This window comes from Hyperolius riggenbachi, chromosome 1, assembly GCF_040937935.1.
Source record: "Hyperolius riggenbachi isolate aHypRig1 chromosome 1, aHypRig1.pri, whole genome shotgun sequence".
Lineage (NCBI taxonomy): Eukaryota > Metazoa > Chordata > Amphibia > Anura > Hyperoliidae > Hyperolius > Hyperolius riggenbachi.
The window spans coordinates 582,552,099-582,568,782 of NC_090646.1; the positions used below are offsets into that span (position 1 = coordinate 582,552,099).

At 43.8% G+C, this 16,684-nt stretch overlaps 1 protein-coding gene across 1 annotated transcript in view; it reads left to right on the plus strand.

Annotated features, from left to right (window-relative positions):
• The window catches only part of FCHO2 (FCH and mu domain containing endocytic adaptor 2), a 240,335-nt gene that overhangs the window by 60,378 nt on the left and 163,273 nt on the right, over positions 1-16,684 (plus strand). The window contains exons 2-3 of the mRNA XM_068248366.1: positions 1,396-1,487; positions 12,248-12,322. Coding sequence (XP_068104467.1) covers positions 1,396-1,487; positions 12,248-12,322 — 167 coding nt within the window. The remainder of the gene's footprint in view (positions 1-1,395; positions 1,488-12,247; positions 12,323-16,684) is intronic.

Sequence of the window (16,684 nt, forward strand, 5' to 3'; positions counted from 1 at the left end):
GGCAATGTATTTAATAGGGGAAATCGCACATGCGTTTTTTGCCGCGATTTCGCGTGCAAATTCGCACTAAAACTAATGTACATTGAGCCAGGCAGTGACATGGTTAAAATCGCTGATAGCCTGCCTATGCGAAATCGCGGCAAAAATCGCATGCGGAATCGCATCCGCATGCGATTTTGTCAGCGGTGGAATCCCAGCGATTCGCACCGCACTAGTGGAAACGGGCCCTAACACTTAAAGTGGATCCGAGATGAACTTTTACTCATTGCATAATTGGGTTCCTTTACTATTGTTTATAGGGCATTCCTCAAGCCAAATATTTTTTGTTTTAATACGCTAATTCCCTATAAACTAAACAAGCCTCACCCACAGGTTTTCAGAAAGCCTTGGCATTTTCAGACAGTAGCAAGGGCTCATGGGAGCTCAGTCTGGACAGGAGGAAGGGGAGGTATTGCTAGCCAGTGATTTCAGAGGCAGAGGGGAGGAGGACGGGGGATTAGGTTTTTTTCACAGGCTGAGTGCTGAAGATACAGATAAGCTTGCCTGTGTGTAATGTTTACAAACATGGCTGCCGTCATTGTATCACAGGAAGAAATAATCATATTCTATTAAGCTGTTTGCAGCTAGATTTTCTGTGTAAACCATCTAAACTTTAGATAAGATATATAGACAAGTTACTTGTTATAGTTAGTTTTTCATCTCGGATCCGCTTTAAGTTACCCTAATCAGCGTGATCTGTCTTGTTCAATGCTTGGATATAAAAGTGACACTTGTGAGTTAACTTGGCAGTATGTAGGAGCGTTCTACAAGTCTATTATTATAGTAATAACAATAGTGATTCATTTTAAAGCCCAACTCAAATTTATTAGAATTTTGGATAGAATTACTGGTAGATATTTTTCGGTGTACTATTAAAGATAAACCGTAACCAAGGCTTGAACTTCATCCCAATCAGTAGCTGATTTCCCCTTTTCCATAAGAAATCTTTACCTTTTCTTAAACTGATCATTAGGGGGCTCTGTATGGCTGATATTGTGGTGAAACCCCTCCCACAGTGTGATGTCAGGACCATGGTTCTGACATCACTGACATCACCTGCCAGCAGTAAAAATGTCACCATGTGGTAAATGTCAGAATGTAAATCAGGGAGAAGAAGGATTTTACAATGGGCAAACACTGACTAAATCAGTTATACATAATTATTGTAAAAATAAAGCACTTTTTTTCATTACGTTAATTTCCCTGGAGTTCCTCTTTAGGTTTGCACTTGTTTTCCAGGTAAAGACTTGCCTCCTAGTAGAATCCCATTATGCAGTGTTTATGATGTAGTGCAATCTCATAGTTACGTGCTGTGCTTGTGTTTTATTGAACGCTGTTCTCTTCTTTGTTCTGCAGGGGGAAAAGAATAATGGCTTTGCTGTGTTATACCAGAACATGAAACATGGCCAGATCTCCACAAAGGAACTGCAGGAATTTATAAGGGAGAGGTATTGCATTACCATCTTATTTATATGGGCTACACGTTGTTATTATGTAGGTTTATGAACTGACTTTAACATGATGTGATGAAAAAGTTATTTATCTGTTCAGACTAAAGGCATCCAGGTTGCCGGGTAATGGCATTCTTTATGGGTGTACCTGGCTGCCGCTTCTGTAGCAGTTTGCACGATTTCCATACAACAGTGATATATATAGAAAGAACTTGATTGAAATCTGATCAGATATGGAGGCTGCCATACTTATTTACTTTTAAACAATACCAGTTGTCTGGTATCCTTCTCATCTTTCATGCATCACTAGTGTCTGAATCACACACCTGAAACAAGCATGCTGCAAATCCAGTCTGACTTAAAAGGAACCTTAACTGAGAGGGATATGGGTGTTTTCTTTTAAACAATACCAGTTGCCTGGCAGTCCTGCTGATCTTTGGCTGCAGTAGTGGCTGAATCACACACCTGAAACAAGCATACAGCTAATCCAGTCTGACTTCAGTCAGAGCACCTGATCTACATGCTTGTTCAGGGGCTGTGGCTAAAAGTATTAAGAGACACATGATCAGCAGGAGAGTCAGGCAACTGGTATTATTTTAAAAAGAAAAATCCATAACCTTTTAGTCATGGACTATAAACCTCAGGTTAGGTTCCCTTTAGTCAAACATCTGATCTGCATGCTTGTTCAGGGTCTATGGCTTTACGTGTTAGAGGCAGAGGATCAGCAACCAGGCAATATGCATTGTTTAAAAAGAAACAAATATGGCAGCCTCCATATTCCTTTTAGATCAGTTGTCCCTTAAGTACGCCCATCAGTGAAATTAAAGTCATCAGTCAACTCAAACCCCAGCAACTGGCCAAATATGAACTGGAGAAATGCAGTCACGATCTTTGTGAAAGAGCGTTCATTCTCCACCATAAAGGATTCTGTCACTAGCGCAACTAGTTTAAATGAGTCAAATACCCCCCCCCCCCCCCCGCTCTACTTATCCGGGGCTTCCTCCAGCCCCTTGAAGCTGACATGTCCCACGCTGCAGCTCCACTCTGAGCTACTGGCCCGCTTGAGTGCGCCTGCACAAGTGCCGCTGTCAATCAAGTCCACGTTGTCCGCGTTGTAAGTAGTGATAAAGTTATTGGGGAATGAAAGGGAGGAGCACTGAAATGTGAAAATTCCTCTCGTCCATAAGGTGAAAACAACCCCTGGGCTGAAATGGTTAAAATGTTTTCTTTAAATTACACTATCGCTAGTAGAATGCTGATTTTGCTTTTGTTCAGAAATACAAGCTTATTGTTGCCGATGTGTATATAAGACATTGAGCCAGGAGCAGCCATACTAAGGGCTGAGACACACTGCCAAGCATTTTGCAATGCATTCTCAATGACCTGAATAAGAACTGTGGAAAAATCGATCACATTCGGGATCACATTGATTTTGCCACAATTCTCATTCATCAAGTGGGAATACGTTTTGCGTTGCAAATTGCTTGGCAGTGCATCTCAGGCCTAAAGCTTAATACTCACCTGACAACACAGAAAGATGGATCCCAGCGATGTCTCCCAATGATGAGCGTTCCCCGATCCATCTTCCTGCCGGTGGGTGCACATGACAGGCGCTAATGGGAAGTCAGGTGATCGCGGTACTTTCTGCTGAGTCGTCTGGCATTTTAGAGATCCAATCCTTCGGGATGGTTGTCGTTATGCATCGCTAAAATTGCTTGTGTAGTCACGCATCTGTACCCACGCAGCGAGATTGTGGAAACTATCGCTTGTCCCTCAAAAACAATCGCCGGTCATCGGAAAAATTATCATAGGAATCACAGGCTTAAAGAGGACCTCCATCCTGAAAAACAAAATCCGTCAGCGCTGCTGAAATTAAGTTAAATTCACTTCCGGAGTCTTGTCCCACGAAGCGGCTCCGAAGTCCCTGCTTCACTCCACTTCCGCTGCTTGGCCCCGCCCTCCCTCTCTCCTCCGAGCAAAGCCATTTAATGCAGTAAATAGCTTGGCGTCTTTTTCCTCCAAGCGGCGGAAGTGGAGTGGTGCAGGGACTTCGGGCCGCTTGGTGGGACAAGACACTGCAGGTAAATATAACTTTTTATTTCAGCAGTGCTGCAGGATATTGTATTTCAGGATGGAGATCCCTCTTTTTAAAGTCTTAAGATGTTATCAGCACTCAGGGATGTGCTAATGACATTAGAGAGTCTATGAATCCTGTAGAATCAGTGGGGATAGCTTGCTCGATAATCTGGAAGTGAGGATCTACCTCGTGTATATTAGGCTCAAGGACTGCTCGTTCATCTGACTAAACAGGCAGGATTTTTGTTGTTGCTTTCTGCTTCTGGGCCGTGGAAGTGGACTGTGTGAGAGATTTCCAGTGTTCTGGTGATCTCTGGTCAGCGTACATTTTTTTCCCCTTCTTTTTGTAGTTGGATGCATTTCATCAGCTCATGAAAAACTTGGCTGTCCCGGAGGACTCTCCAGTTTGCTGTGTCTTGAGAAAACAACACAATGTTTGGCTGGCACTTGATACAGATATATGTGTGTTTTCACTGACGTTATTTGTCACGGCCCTCATGAATGATTGGAGCAGTGTAGTGTCAGGCTGGTGTCATTGCTCTTTGTCACTGGAAACAGTCTCAGCTTTGTAATTCCAGCTGTGTCCTATTTATTCCAGTATTATTCCATCCAAATTGTTGGCAGCAACAGTCACATTTGGCAGTTGCTACCAGTTGTAAAGCTTAACTCTTTGTACACTGTACCTGTTGCTTTCATTGGGATGGTAGTATGACATTGTCTCTTCTCTGGTCTCCTATTGGTACTGATCACCTCCGGTACAGCCTAAAACCCAAACTAACCAGGCTTGGCTGAGAGTTCATGTCACTACTTATTCCACACAGTGCTGCTGCTTTCTTTTCTTTGCAGAGTGTACATGTGAAAGATACAACGGTTATGAGAAATGTTTATGGTTTGTTCCCTGAAGTTTGCCCATCACTTTTCGGCGTGACAGGATGCAGCTGGGCTAAACTTTTTATTGAGCCAGATATCTAAGCTTTTCAACAGATTCCCTTTCTTTTTATACGTGAGAGTATTTATTTATTACTGTGTCGCTGTAGCAGGTTGCTACAGCACATTGCTGGTTTTGAAGCAAACCTGAAGCTAAAATAAACTTATAATATAATGAATGGTATGTGTAGTACAGCTAAGAAATAAAACATTAGTAGCAAAGAAGATAGTCTCATGTTGATTTCCAGCACAGGAAAAGTTAAAACTTTAGTTGTTAACTATGCAAAAGAGCTTCTCTGAGCTATTTCACCCACTGGGTTGGATACAGTCCTGTTTTTTCCTTTAACCTCCAGGACAGGTCCACCACGAGAACGACAGGCTCCTCCCAGGAACAGGAAACGTCCAGATAGAGCACTCTATAAAACTTTGTCCAACCCCTTGATCCCCAGTTGACGTTTCCTGTTCCAGGAACAAGGAGTGCTCTGGTCGCTCGCCGGTCCGTCAGACCAGGAGAGTTTGGGACTTGGTTGGCGGCTATGGGTGGACCTGCCTGGAGAGGTTTTTCGGTCCGGAGGGGGAAGAGAGAGTGGAGTTACCTTCCCCATGGCTGTCCTGGCTGCCCGAGTTGCGGCGGATCCGGAGGACACGTGCGGCGTCCATGATTCCCCTTTGGCGGAGGCTAATGGCGCGCCGGAAGTGACACGAGGATCATGCGGGCCTCCGGAGGGAAGGCAGCTGATTGCCCTCAGTTGCGAAGTACGTATGACGTACTTCCGCCCTTACGTGATGTCACTTCCGGTCGCGTGGGTGAAGAGACGCCGGAAGCCCGCATGGTTTGCCAGTTTGTGTTCGGAACGGAGCGGGATGGACGCTAAGCAGGAACCAGGAAAGGTAAGCTTGGCGGAGGCTTGGTGACCTTTACGGTATGAGCTATACGCCTAGGCCGCGTCTGTATGGAGGTCTGATATAAGTTTACAGACTTACAGTTTGCATTTAATAGCCTGCTTAGCGTCTGATCTGAGGTTTGTTTTAGTAACCTGTATCTATAGGCCGCGTCTGTACGGAGGTCTGGGATAAGATCAGAGTCTTATAGTGTGCATTTAATAGCCTGTTTTACGTCTGATCGGAGGTCTGTTATACTTAAATTTTTGCGGACAGACATATATGGAGGTTTTTTATTCCACTTTGGACCAGAGGGCTATATATATATGAATATTATAGCTTGGGCAATTGTTTGATACTATGGGGGAGTAGAGTTATAGAGATATATATATATATGTAGCGGATGCATTTATATGTATAAATGGCTCTTCATTCCTGCTCTCCTCGGTCAGGGTTACTGTCACTCTTCATTTTTTCACCGGGTGATATTCCTTTAAATCAAAATCAGAGGAATGACATTGTATTTTTGTGTTGTTATTTTAGGGCCCGGAGCCTACTGAGCCAACAAAGCCAAGGAGGCGGTGCCCGCTCTGTGATGCAAAAATGGCCCATAACTACAATAAGCAGTTTTGTCAACCTTGTTTAATGAAACTTATACAGGAGCAATCAGGGGGGTTGAAGGAAGAGTTAATGACAGCCGTAAAGAAGGAAATGGCAGACACCATTAAATCTCTAAAGGAGGTGTTTGCTTCCGCTATTCCCCCAGCAGCAGCAGAGTCAGTAAACCCGGGTACAAGTACAGATATACCGGCCGCAGAAACACCTAATACAGAATCTCAGCCTGTAAAACATAAAAGTAAAAGTACAAAGAGAAATATAGTATCTTCCTCTGAAGAGGAAGACATGGAGGGGGAGGAGGAAGATAATGATGATGAGTCAGACTCCTCCGCTAAAAGTTGGGACAGCCAATCTGAGGTTAAGAAAATCTCTAGATTTAGATTTCCAGCTGATGAGACAGAGCAGCTGATAATGGCGATTAACAAAACCTTAAACATTGAATCCAAAAAATCGGAGGAAATATCTATGCATGATAAGTTATATCAAGGAATGGAACCAAAAGAATCATTAACCTTCCCTATACACAGATCCACAAAGAATACCATATTAAGCCAGTGGAAATACCCTGATAGAAAATTGTTCATGTCAAAGGGTTTTATGAAAAGATTTCCATTTACAGAGGAAGATGTCAAAACTTGGGATAGATCTCCCAGGTTAGATGCGGCATTTTCTCAGGTTAATAAAGACAACGAATTGGCCTTTGAAGATCTAGGCTATCTAAAAGATCCGCATGATAAAAAGGTAGAATTCGCTCTTAAGAAAGCCTGGACAGCAGCAGGAGCAAATTTTAGACCTGCTGCTGCCACAACTTGTGTAGCAAGAGTTCTATCCCTATGGGTTAAGAAAGTAGAGGAGAAAGTTGAAAAGGGAGCCTCTAAGGAGGAGATTTTGGAATCATTAGAAGTGGTCTCTAAGGCCACTGATTATATAACTGATGCAGCAGCTGAGAATATCAGAGTAAATGCTAGAACCTCGGCATTAATTAACACAGCAAGGAGGAATCTGTGGATAAAGAATTGGGAAGGTAGTCAGGCCTCAAAAGCCAGAGTATGCAATATCTCCTTCAATGGAGAATTACTATTTGGAGAACAGTTAGACCAAATATTAGAAAGAACTTCTGATAGAAAGAAGGGATTCCCAAAGAAGAAAAAGTTTATACAGAATAAAAGATTCTTTAGGCGAAATAGACAAGACAACAAGGATAAGCCTCAGCAGAGGAGAAGACCTTGGGCCATTAACAGAGAGGGGACGAAAAGGAGTTTTCTTTTTCGGAAACAGGAGGGACAAGAAAAGAAATGACGCCAGAGAAAAAGTTGGGGGGCGTCTGTCGGGATTCTATTCCCAATGGACAAAAATTTCCAAAAGCGATTTCATCCTCAATCTCATAAGTCAGGGGTACAAGATTCAGTTTCAATCCTTCCCTCCAAAGAGATTTATTTCCACGTCCCTTCCAAAAGAAAAGGAGAAAAAGCTAGCGTTAAAAAGCATAGTAAAATCAATGTTAGACGAAAACGTGGTCATTCCGGTTCCCGAAAATCAAATCTCGAACATTCAGGGATTTTATTCGACGGTATTTTTAGTAAGAAAGCCGACGGGGAAATTCAGACTGATTCTAAACCTAAAGGCCCTGAACCCCTTCGTATCTTATCAGAGATTCAGGATGGAATCAATTTACTCTGTGCGAACCTTGTTAACCCAAAATTGTATAATGACAAATATAGATCTGAGGGACGCTTATTGGCACATTCCAATAAGGGAGTCATCTCAAAAGTTCCTCAGATTTGCAATAAAAGAAAAAAGAATGATTCAGCATTTTCAATTCAGAGTTCTACCTTTCGGGATATCATCGGCACCGAGGATATTCTCAAAGGTAATGGCGGAGGTGACAAAGTTTTTCCACATGGAAGGGATTCTTGTAATCCCGTACCTAGACGACCTCCTGGTAGTGGCAGAATCATATCAGAAATCAAAAGAAAATACAGAAAGGGTGTTAGAACAATTACAAACCCTCGGATGGATAGTAAACTGGGACAAATCAGTCCTTCAACCAACATCAAAGATCCAGTTTCTGGGAGTCATTATAGATTCAGAGACAGAGAGAATGTATTTGCCAGTCGAAAAGATAGGGAAGTTAAAAGTTATGATACAGGAATTCATAACAAAGCCAGTAATGACGATAAGACAAGTAATGAAAGTTTTGGGATTCCTGACATCAACTGCTCCAGCTATACAGTGGGCAATGATGCATACAAGACACTTACAAAATTGGATGCTAAGAGTTTGGAACAAGACACAGGACAATCTAAAGACACAGGTCATATGTCCACCAGACGTACTGAAGTCCCTGGAGTGGTGGTTATCGGAGAAGATACTCACCGAAGGCAGGATGTGGATCATACCAACAGGGAAGATTATCACGACCGATGCAAGTCTTATAGGTTGGGGTGCACATCTGCAGGGAAGAATGTTACAGGGGCAGTGGCCAAAGTGTGTGAGGATGCAGTCATCCAATTACAGGGAGCTAGCAGCTATACAGAAAGCACTAGAACAGAGTGTACAGACACTGATGGGTCATCATGTTCAGGTCAGGTCAGACAACACCACAGCGGTAGCATATCTGAATCGGCAAGGGGGTACAAAGTCAGCGAAGCTGATGGAACTGGCCATGAACATATTAACAATAGCGGAAAAGAATTTTCTATCATTATCAGCAATACATCTGAAGGGATCATTAAACACGATAGCAGATCTTCTGAGCAGACAAAAGATGTCAAATACAGAGATGGAAATATCAGACAAGATGTTCAGAAGATTGACCACACAGTGGGGTCGACCACGAGTAGATATGTTCGCAACCAAGCAAAACACAAAGTGCAGAAGATTCTACTCCCTGAATCCAAGCGAAGGAGCCGAAGCGGTAGATGCGCTAAGTCAGAACTGGATATTCGACAAGGGGTACGCATTTCCACCAATACAGCTAGTGCCACGAGTATTACACAAGTTATCAAGGACCAAGACAGTAGTAATTATGGTAGTCCCGGATTGGCCAGCAAGAAGTTGGTATCCACTACTACTAAAGATGAGGCTGGAGGGTCCAATAAGGATTCCGGACAAGGAAGTACTAGCTCAGGGATCAAGAAGAACTGGAAGCTCTATTCCAAATCTAAGCCTGTCAGCCTGGCTTCTGAGAGGTCCCCTTTAAGGAAAAAAGGAGTATCAGAAAGGGTTATTAGTACTCTATTGGATTGTAGGAAGAAAGTTACAAGGAAAATTTACCTCAAATATTGGAAAACCTTTAATATGTGGCAGGAAGAGTCAGGGTTCAAGGGTGATTTAGTGCCAACCATTTTAGAGTTTCTACAGGACGGGGTAGAAAAGAAGATTTCGTTAAGTACTTTAAAGGTACAGGTAGCAGCAATATCTACCTTTATGGATGAGAGGTTAGCAAGGGACCCCCTTATCATCCAATTTTTTAAGTCAGTGGAGAGAAAGAAACCTATGTTAAAGAAAAAAGTTCCCAGTTGGGATTTATCCTTAGTTTTAAAGGTATTAAAGAAAGAACCCTTTGAGCCCATAGCAGATATTTCCTTCAGACTATTGACAATGAAGACAGTATTTCTTATAGCTATTACATCGGCTAGACGGGTGAGCGAATTAGAAGCCCTATGTTGTGATGAACCGTTTTGTATAATACTTAGAGATGAAGTGATACTGAAGACATGTGATGAATTTCTCCCGAAAGTTACTACAAAATTTCACAGATCCCAGGACATTGTGCTACCATCATTTAAAGAGGAACAAACATTGGATGTAAGAAGATGCCTTATGTGTTATTTAGAGAGGGTAGCGGAATTTAGAAACTCTAGAGCTTTGCTAATTAACACGTCAGGAGCTACAAGAGGTAGTAAAATGTCAAAGAGATCTATAGCTAGATGGATAAAATTATGTATAGAGGAAGCCTATAGGATTACAGGGAATACGGTAGTAGATACAGTTAGAGCCCATTCAGCTAGGGCAGCTGCCACCTCATGGGCTTACAGAGCGGGTGCTACGCCAGAAGAGATCTGCAGGGCAGCCACGTGGTCAAGTTTAAGCACCTTCTCTAGACACTACAGAATAGACCTGATGTCTGCAAGACAGCAATCATTTGGAAAGAAAGTTCTGCAGGCAGTCAGCCCACCCTAAATTGGTAAGATTCTTGCTCATCTTCTCGTGGTGGACCTGTCCTGGAGGTTAAAGGAAAAACCAATGTTAGTTACCTGGTAACATCCTTTTTAGTAACCTCCAGGACAGGTCCGTAACCCACCCGATATCAATTATATGTATATATATGTATATATGATGATGTGACAATATATGTATATGCAGTATGAATATTAAAACCCCTTTTTTGTTTAGGAACAGTACTTGAAATTGACTGGGGATCAAGGGGTTGGACAAAGTTTTATAGAGTGCTCTATCTGGACGTTTCCTGTTCCTGGGAGGAGCCTGTCGTTCTCGTGGTGGACCTGTCCTGGAGGTTACTAAAAAGGATGTTACCAGGTAACTAACATTGGTTTCTGAAGCACTTAAACAGCCATGAAACAGTGAGAGACAGCTTGAGATAAGGTTTTACTGCAGGAAAGTGAAAGGGGTCATTATGCTATGTTTTAAGGGGCCCATACGCTGGTCGATTTCAGCGATCAATCGATTCCATAGAATCAATTGATCGGTCAGAAATCGATTCTATCAAATCGATTTGTGGCTGGTTTTGATCGATTTGATCTGACAGGAGGGAAAATCTAGGTCGATGTGATGCTGGCAGCGGATCGATGGCCCATAGAGTTGCATTGCATCTAATAGTCCAATAATGCATTTAGATCAGTTTCCAATTCATTCTGAAATCTATTGGAAATCTGTTCCTAGTGTGTGGCACACATCAGATAGATTCCTGTCACATACGACTTTACGGGCATCTGACAGATATCTATCTAATGTTCGAATCTGCTGCAAATCTATGTGTATGGCCACCTTTATAGCATAAAATACAGAGTGTGGTTTTAAAATTGCAACTGTGACAGTATGATTCAGTAAAAAAAAAATCCAGCGTATGATTTGTGCAAGTACAGTATTTTGTGACATGAATGTTTCGGATCTCCTGCAGGGATGTATGTGTTATTAGACCATCCTGATCCGTGATATCCCACCTTGAGTATTTGTGAGCTTTGATGATCATATATAATGTGCAAATATGGCAGCAGCAGTATGCAGCTGGGACAGTTGCACTGTAATGTGGAAGCAAGTATCAAGCTGCTGTTGTACTTGCTCCATAAAGCTGACATGCACAGAGGTGAGTGCAGGCATGGAGGGTTGGCTTTAGGACAGGAAGGGGCGGGGCCATATTAACATTAAAGGGAACCTAGACTGAGAGGGATATGGATTTTTCCTTTTAACCACTTAACGACCGCCCCCAGCCGATGGGCGGCGGCAAAGACCGGGCCCAAACGACCGCAATACGCCCATCGGCGGGGGCGGCTGCGGGAGTGGCTGTGCGGCGATCGCGTCATCACAAATTGCACGATCACAAATCGCTAGCGATTGCGATGGCACTTTGTAGTGGGTACCAGGCCTAACTCGCATACATGGATCCACTACAGTCACGTGCACTTTTAAAGAAGCACATACTGTTTCTTGCATTTACTAAATCTAAACTCAATGCTGCATTGGACCACTAGTGGCTTCTCACTAAACAGCTTGTGACCTTTCCACAGCTCCTGTTGCAGTCACACCTCTTTAATGATTGGTAACATATCTGGGGACTATCGATCACTGAGAGATGAAGACCAGACCGCCACCAATGCAGCAGCAGTGTTGCATCGTCATATAGGAAAAACCTTTGTTTTTCCATTTCTGGGAGGTTTATTCATCTAAGGGTCTGTTTCCACTACATGTGGATTCTGGATGCAGTAAAACTGACTCCAATGAATGTCTATGGGCCTGTTTCCACGATTTTTCTGATGCAGATTTCCCATTGGCGTGTAGTGGAAATAGGCCCTTAGAACGCCACTGTAGGCTGGCACCAAGCGGTTTGATTATTCAGTGCCTGCCTGCCTTGGTCACATGCCTAGAGAGGGGTTGTAGTACACGGTGCGTCATAATAAAGAAGGAGTTAGTCGATTGCTACTTCTACTTCCTCCAAGTTATTTTATGTCCCAAGTTGCAGATGACAGGTTCACTTTACAAGCACCAACTTTTTTTTCCAATTGCATTCACAGGTCTGCCATTGAAGAAGCTTATTCCCGGTCAATGACAAAGCTTGCCAGGACTGCGAGCAACTATACACAGCTTGGGTAAGTTTTAGAACGAACATATCTAGTTCAACTACATGGTTCTGAAAAAACAGGTCCTTCCAGGACACCTACATTCACTGCAAATATTTCAACAACTAGTTTTGGAAGTAACTTGCCTTCTTTCTGTGGCACCACCACACAGGACAGATAATGTATAAATGCACACTTACAGCACATTTACGCATTACATACACAGCGGTGGGCTCTACCGATTCCTGAGAGATTTCAATTGATTGGGAATCAGCCTGCAGTGTATGGGCAGCCAACAGATCTCTCTCTAATCAGATTCAATCACAGAGGCATGCTGGTGTGACACCAGCATGCCCTAAATCTTGCTTGCAGCAGTTGGCTCCTGTCCTCTCCTCCATCTATGCCAAGTCCCTACAGGAGGGCAGGATCCCCAAATGCTTCAAGAGGTCCACGATCATCCCTGTCCCCAAGAAACAAGGCATAGCCGACCTAAATAACTACAGGCCTGTGGCCCTCACCTCGGTCATCATGAAGACCTTCGAAAAGGCAGTCCTATCCGAACTCAAGAACTCCACGCTACCTCGACTAGACCCGTTCCAGTTTGCGTACAGAGCAAACAGGTCCACTGACGACGCCATCAACATCTGCCTAGAGCTCATCAGTGATCACCTGGATAAACCTGACTCATACGCCAGAATCCTCCTCCTTGACTTCAGCTCGGCGTTTAATACAATCTGCCCTCGCATCCTCCAGAACAACCTGGAGGCACTTAACGTCCACTCAACCCTACGCCACTGGATCTCAGACTTCTTGACCAACAGATCACAAGTCGTCAAGCTGGGCAAGATCGCCTCCCAAGCAAGGGCTACCAACACAGGTGCCCCACAGGGCTGTGTCCTGTCCCCAATTCTGTTTTCCCTCTACACCAACAACTGCAGATCCACAGCAGACTCAGTCAAGGTCGTCAAATTCACTGACGACACCACCATCATTGGTCTTGTGACCAAGAATGATGAGCATGACTATCGTCAACAAGTCGATAGCATTTGCCGATGGTGCAAGAAAAACAAGCTGGTCCTCAACACAACCAAAACCGTTGAGATGGTTATTGACTTCAGGAAGCAGGCCCCCACCCCCAATCTTCATTGACGGCACGGAGGTTGGAAAGGTATCTAGTGTCCGCCTCCTGGGAACTCAGATCTCCAGCGACCTGGGCTGGAAGACTCACACGAGCACCACACAGAGGAAGGCCCAACAAAGACTCTTCTTACTTCGTCAACTGAGGAAGTTCGGGATGGAACAGGAGCTTATGTCAAACTTCTACTCTGCCACTATAGAATCCGTCATCTGCACCTCCATTCTGGTGTGGTATGCTGGTTTCTCAAACAGAGACAAATACAAGCTTCAGAGGGTCATCAGGTCGGCGGAGAGAATCATTGGGAAACCACTCCCCTTGCTTGACCTCCTCTACAACTCCAGACTGCGCTCTAGAGCACAAAGGATCGCAAATGACCGCTCACACTCAGGCCACCGCTACTTTAACGTGCTCCCATCCGGCAGAAGGCTACGGTCCATTTCCTCCAAGACAGCTAGGCACATGAACTCCTTCTTCCCTGCTGCCGTTAAACTCTTGAATTCCATCCACTGGCTCCCCCCCGCAGGCCGGTAGTCAGTCCATATGTGTCCGCTGTGTCCTGCTTTCTGGCCACCTTTCCCCCAATTCAGTGCCTCCCTTGCTTAAGCTACACCTACCACTGTACTATTGCTTCTTTACTGTAATCGGCTGTTGCTGCTGCGGTTGTTGTTAGAATGTCGCGGCCAGATGTCATGGTCAGATGTGTAATTGTTGTTGTCTTCTCATTGTTGTTTTTGTTTTGTTTTTTTGCTGCTGAGTTCTCTGTCTGTGCCCAACCCAATTCCGGGCATGACCCAGTCATGCTTGGCGAAATAAACTTTATTCTGATTCTGATTTACTTGGTTGAATCTGCCCAGCATCACTAGATCTATGGCTACATTAACTCTCTGTTGAATACTTATTCTACAGCCCTACCTAGTATGTCCATCTTCCCTCCATGTGGAATGTAAGCCTTTGGCGGGGCCTAGTGTATTCTACATGATCATATGCTCCTTTCCTATGACCATCTCGTACTTGTATTGATGGGCCCACCTAACTGGCCCAACATTGCTTGATCATGTACAGTCCTGGCCAAAAGTTTTGAGACTGACAAAAATATTGGAAATTAGAAAAGTGGGTGCTTAAGTTTTTATAATAGCAATTTGCATGTACTCCAGAATGTTATGAAGAGTATTCAGATGAATTGCATAGTCCTTCTTTGCCATGAAAATTAACTGAATCCCCAAAAAACCTTTCCACTGCATTTCATTGCTGTCATTAAAGGACCTGTTGAGATCATTTCAGTACCGTATATTCCGGCGTATAAGACGGCTGGGCATATAAGACGACCCCCCAACTTTTCCAGTTAAAATATAGAGTTTGGGATATACTCGCCGTATAAGACTACCCCTCTTCCAACCCACATCAAATTAAAATAAAAAAAATCATATACTGCTGCTATGTATGAACAGATACTGGAGTACTGTATCTGTTACCCAGTATATTACCAGATATAGTCAATTGACTTGTTGCATTGGTCAACTCTCCTTAAGCGGATTGGTCAGCTCTCCTTGTCTACCTGTTTATCAGAGCGGTATGGAACAATAGATTGCGCTCCCTCAGCAGGGAGATCGGAGAGTCAGTAACAGGATAGAGCGTATCACCCGGCATCAATGACACCCGGCGTATAAGACGACCCCCAACTTTTCAGAAGATTTTCAAGGGTTAAAAAGTAGTCTTATACGCAGGAATATACAGTAATCGTCTTGTTAACTCAGGTGAGAATGTTGACGAGCACAAGGCTGGAGATCTTTATGTCAGGCTGATTGGGTTAGAATGGCAGATTTGACATGTTAAAAGGGGGGCGATGCTTGAAATCCTTGATCTTCCATTGTTAACCATGGTGACCAGCGAAGAAACGCATGCAGCCATCATTGCGTTGCATAAAAATGGCTTCACAGGCAAAGATATTGTGGCTACTAAGATTGCATCTAAAGCAACAATTTATAGGATCATCAAGAACTTCAAGGAAAGATGTTCAGTTCTTGTTAAGAAGGCATCAGGGCGTCCAAGAAAGTCCAGCAAGCTCCAGGATCGTCCCCTAAAGAGTATTCAGCTGCAGGATCCGGAGTGCCACCAGTGCAGAGGTTGCTCAGGAATGGCAGCAGGCAGGTGTGAGGGCATCTGCATGCACAGTGAGGTGAAGACTTTTGGAAGATGGCCTGGTGTCAAGAAGGGCAGCAAAGAAGTCACTTCTCTCCCAAAAAAACACCAGGGACAGATTGATCTTCTGCAGAAAGTATGGTGAATGGACTGCTGAGGACGGGGGCAAAGTCATATTCTCCGATGAAGCCCCTTTCCGATTGTTTGGGGCATCTGGAAAAAGGCTTGTCAGGAGAAGAAAAGGTGAGCACTACCATCAGTCTTGTGTCATGCCAACAGTAAAGCATCCTGAGACCATTCATGTGTGGGGTTGCTTCTCATCCAAGGGAGTGGGCACACTCACAATTTTGCCAAAAAACACAGCCATTAATAAAGAATGGTACCAAAACGCCCTCCAACAGCAACTTCTTCCAACAATCCAACAGTTTGGTAAAGAACAATGCATTTTCCAGCATGATGGAGCACCGTGTCATAAGGCAAAAGTGATAACTAAGCGGCTCGGGGACCAAAACGTGATGAAAGAATGGGTTGCTATCAGTCAGGATTTTGCCCAGAAGTTGATTGAGAGCATGCCCAGTCGAATTGCAGAGGTCCTGAAAAAGAAGGGCCAAAACTGCAAATACGGACTCTTTGCATACATCTCATGCAATTATCAATAAAAACCTTTGAAGCGTATGAAGTGCTTATAATTATATTTCAGTACATCACATAAACAACTGAAACAAAGATCTAAAAGCAGTTCAGCAGCAAACTTTGTGAAAACTAATATTTTTGACGGTCTCAAAACTTTTGGCCAGGACTGTATCTTGTACTGTTTCTCTTGTATAACTTTGTCCTTTGTTGTATTACCTTGTTACGTTATGTCTGCCATCCTTTGTACCATTGTATGTATTTTCCAGCGCTGTGTAATATATCAGGGCTGTGGAGTCCAAAAATCCTCCGACTCTTCTGTTTATGAAACCAACGACTCCGACTCCAGGTACCCAAAATTGCGTCGACACCGACTCCAACGCCGACTGGAACGCATAGACATCACCAGACGCTGGGTTTCATCCCTGGTGATCCTGGTGATGCTTTGACAGGCCTCTACTGCAACGGTCTTCAGTTTCTGCTTG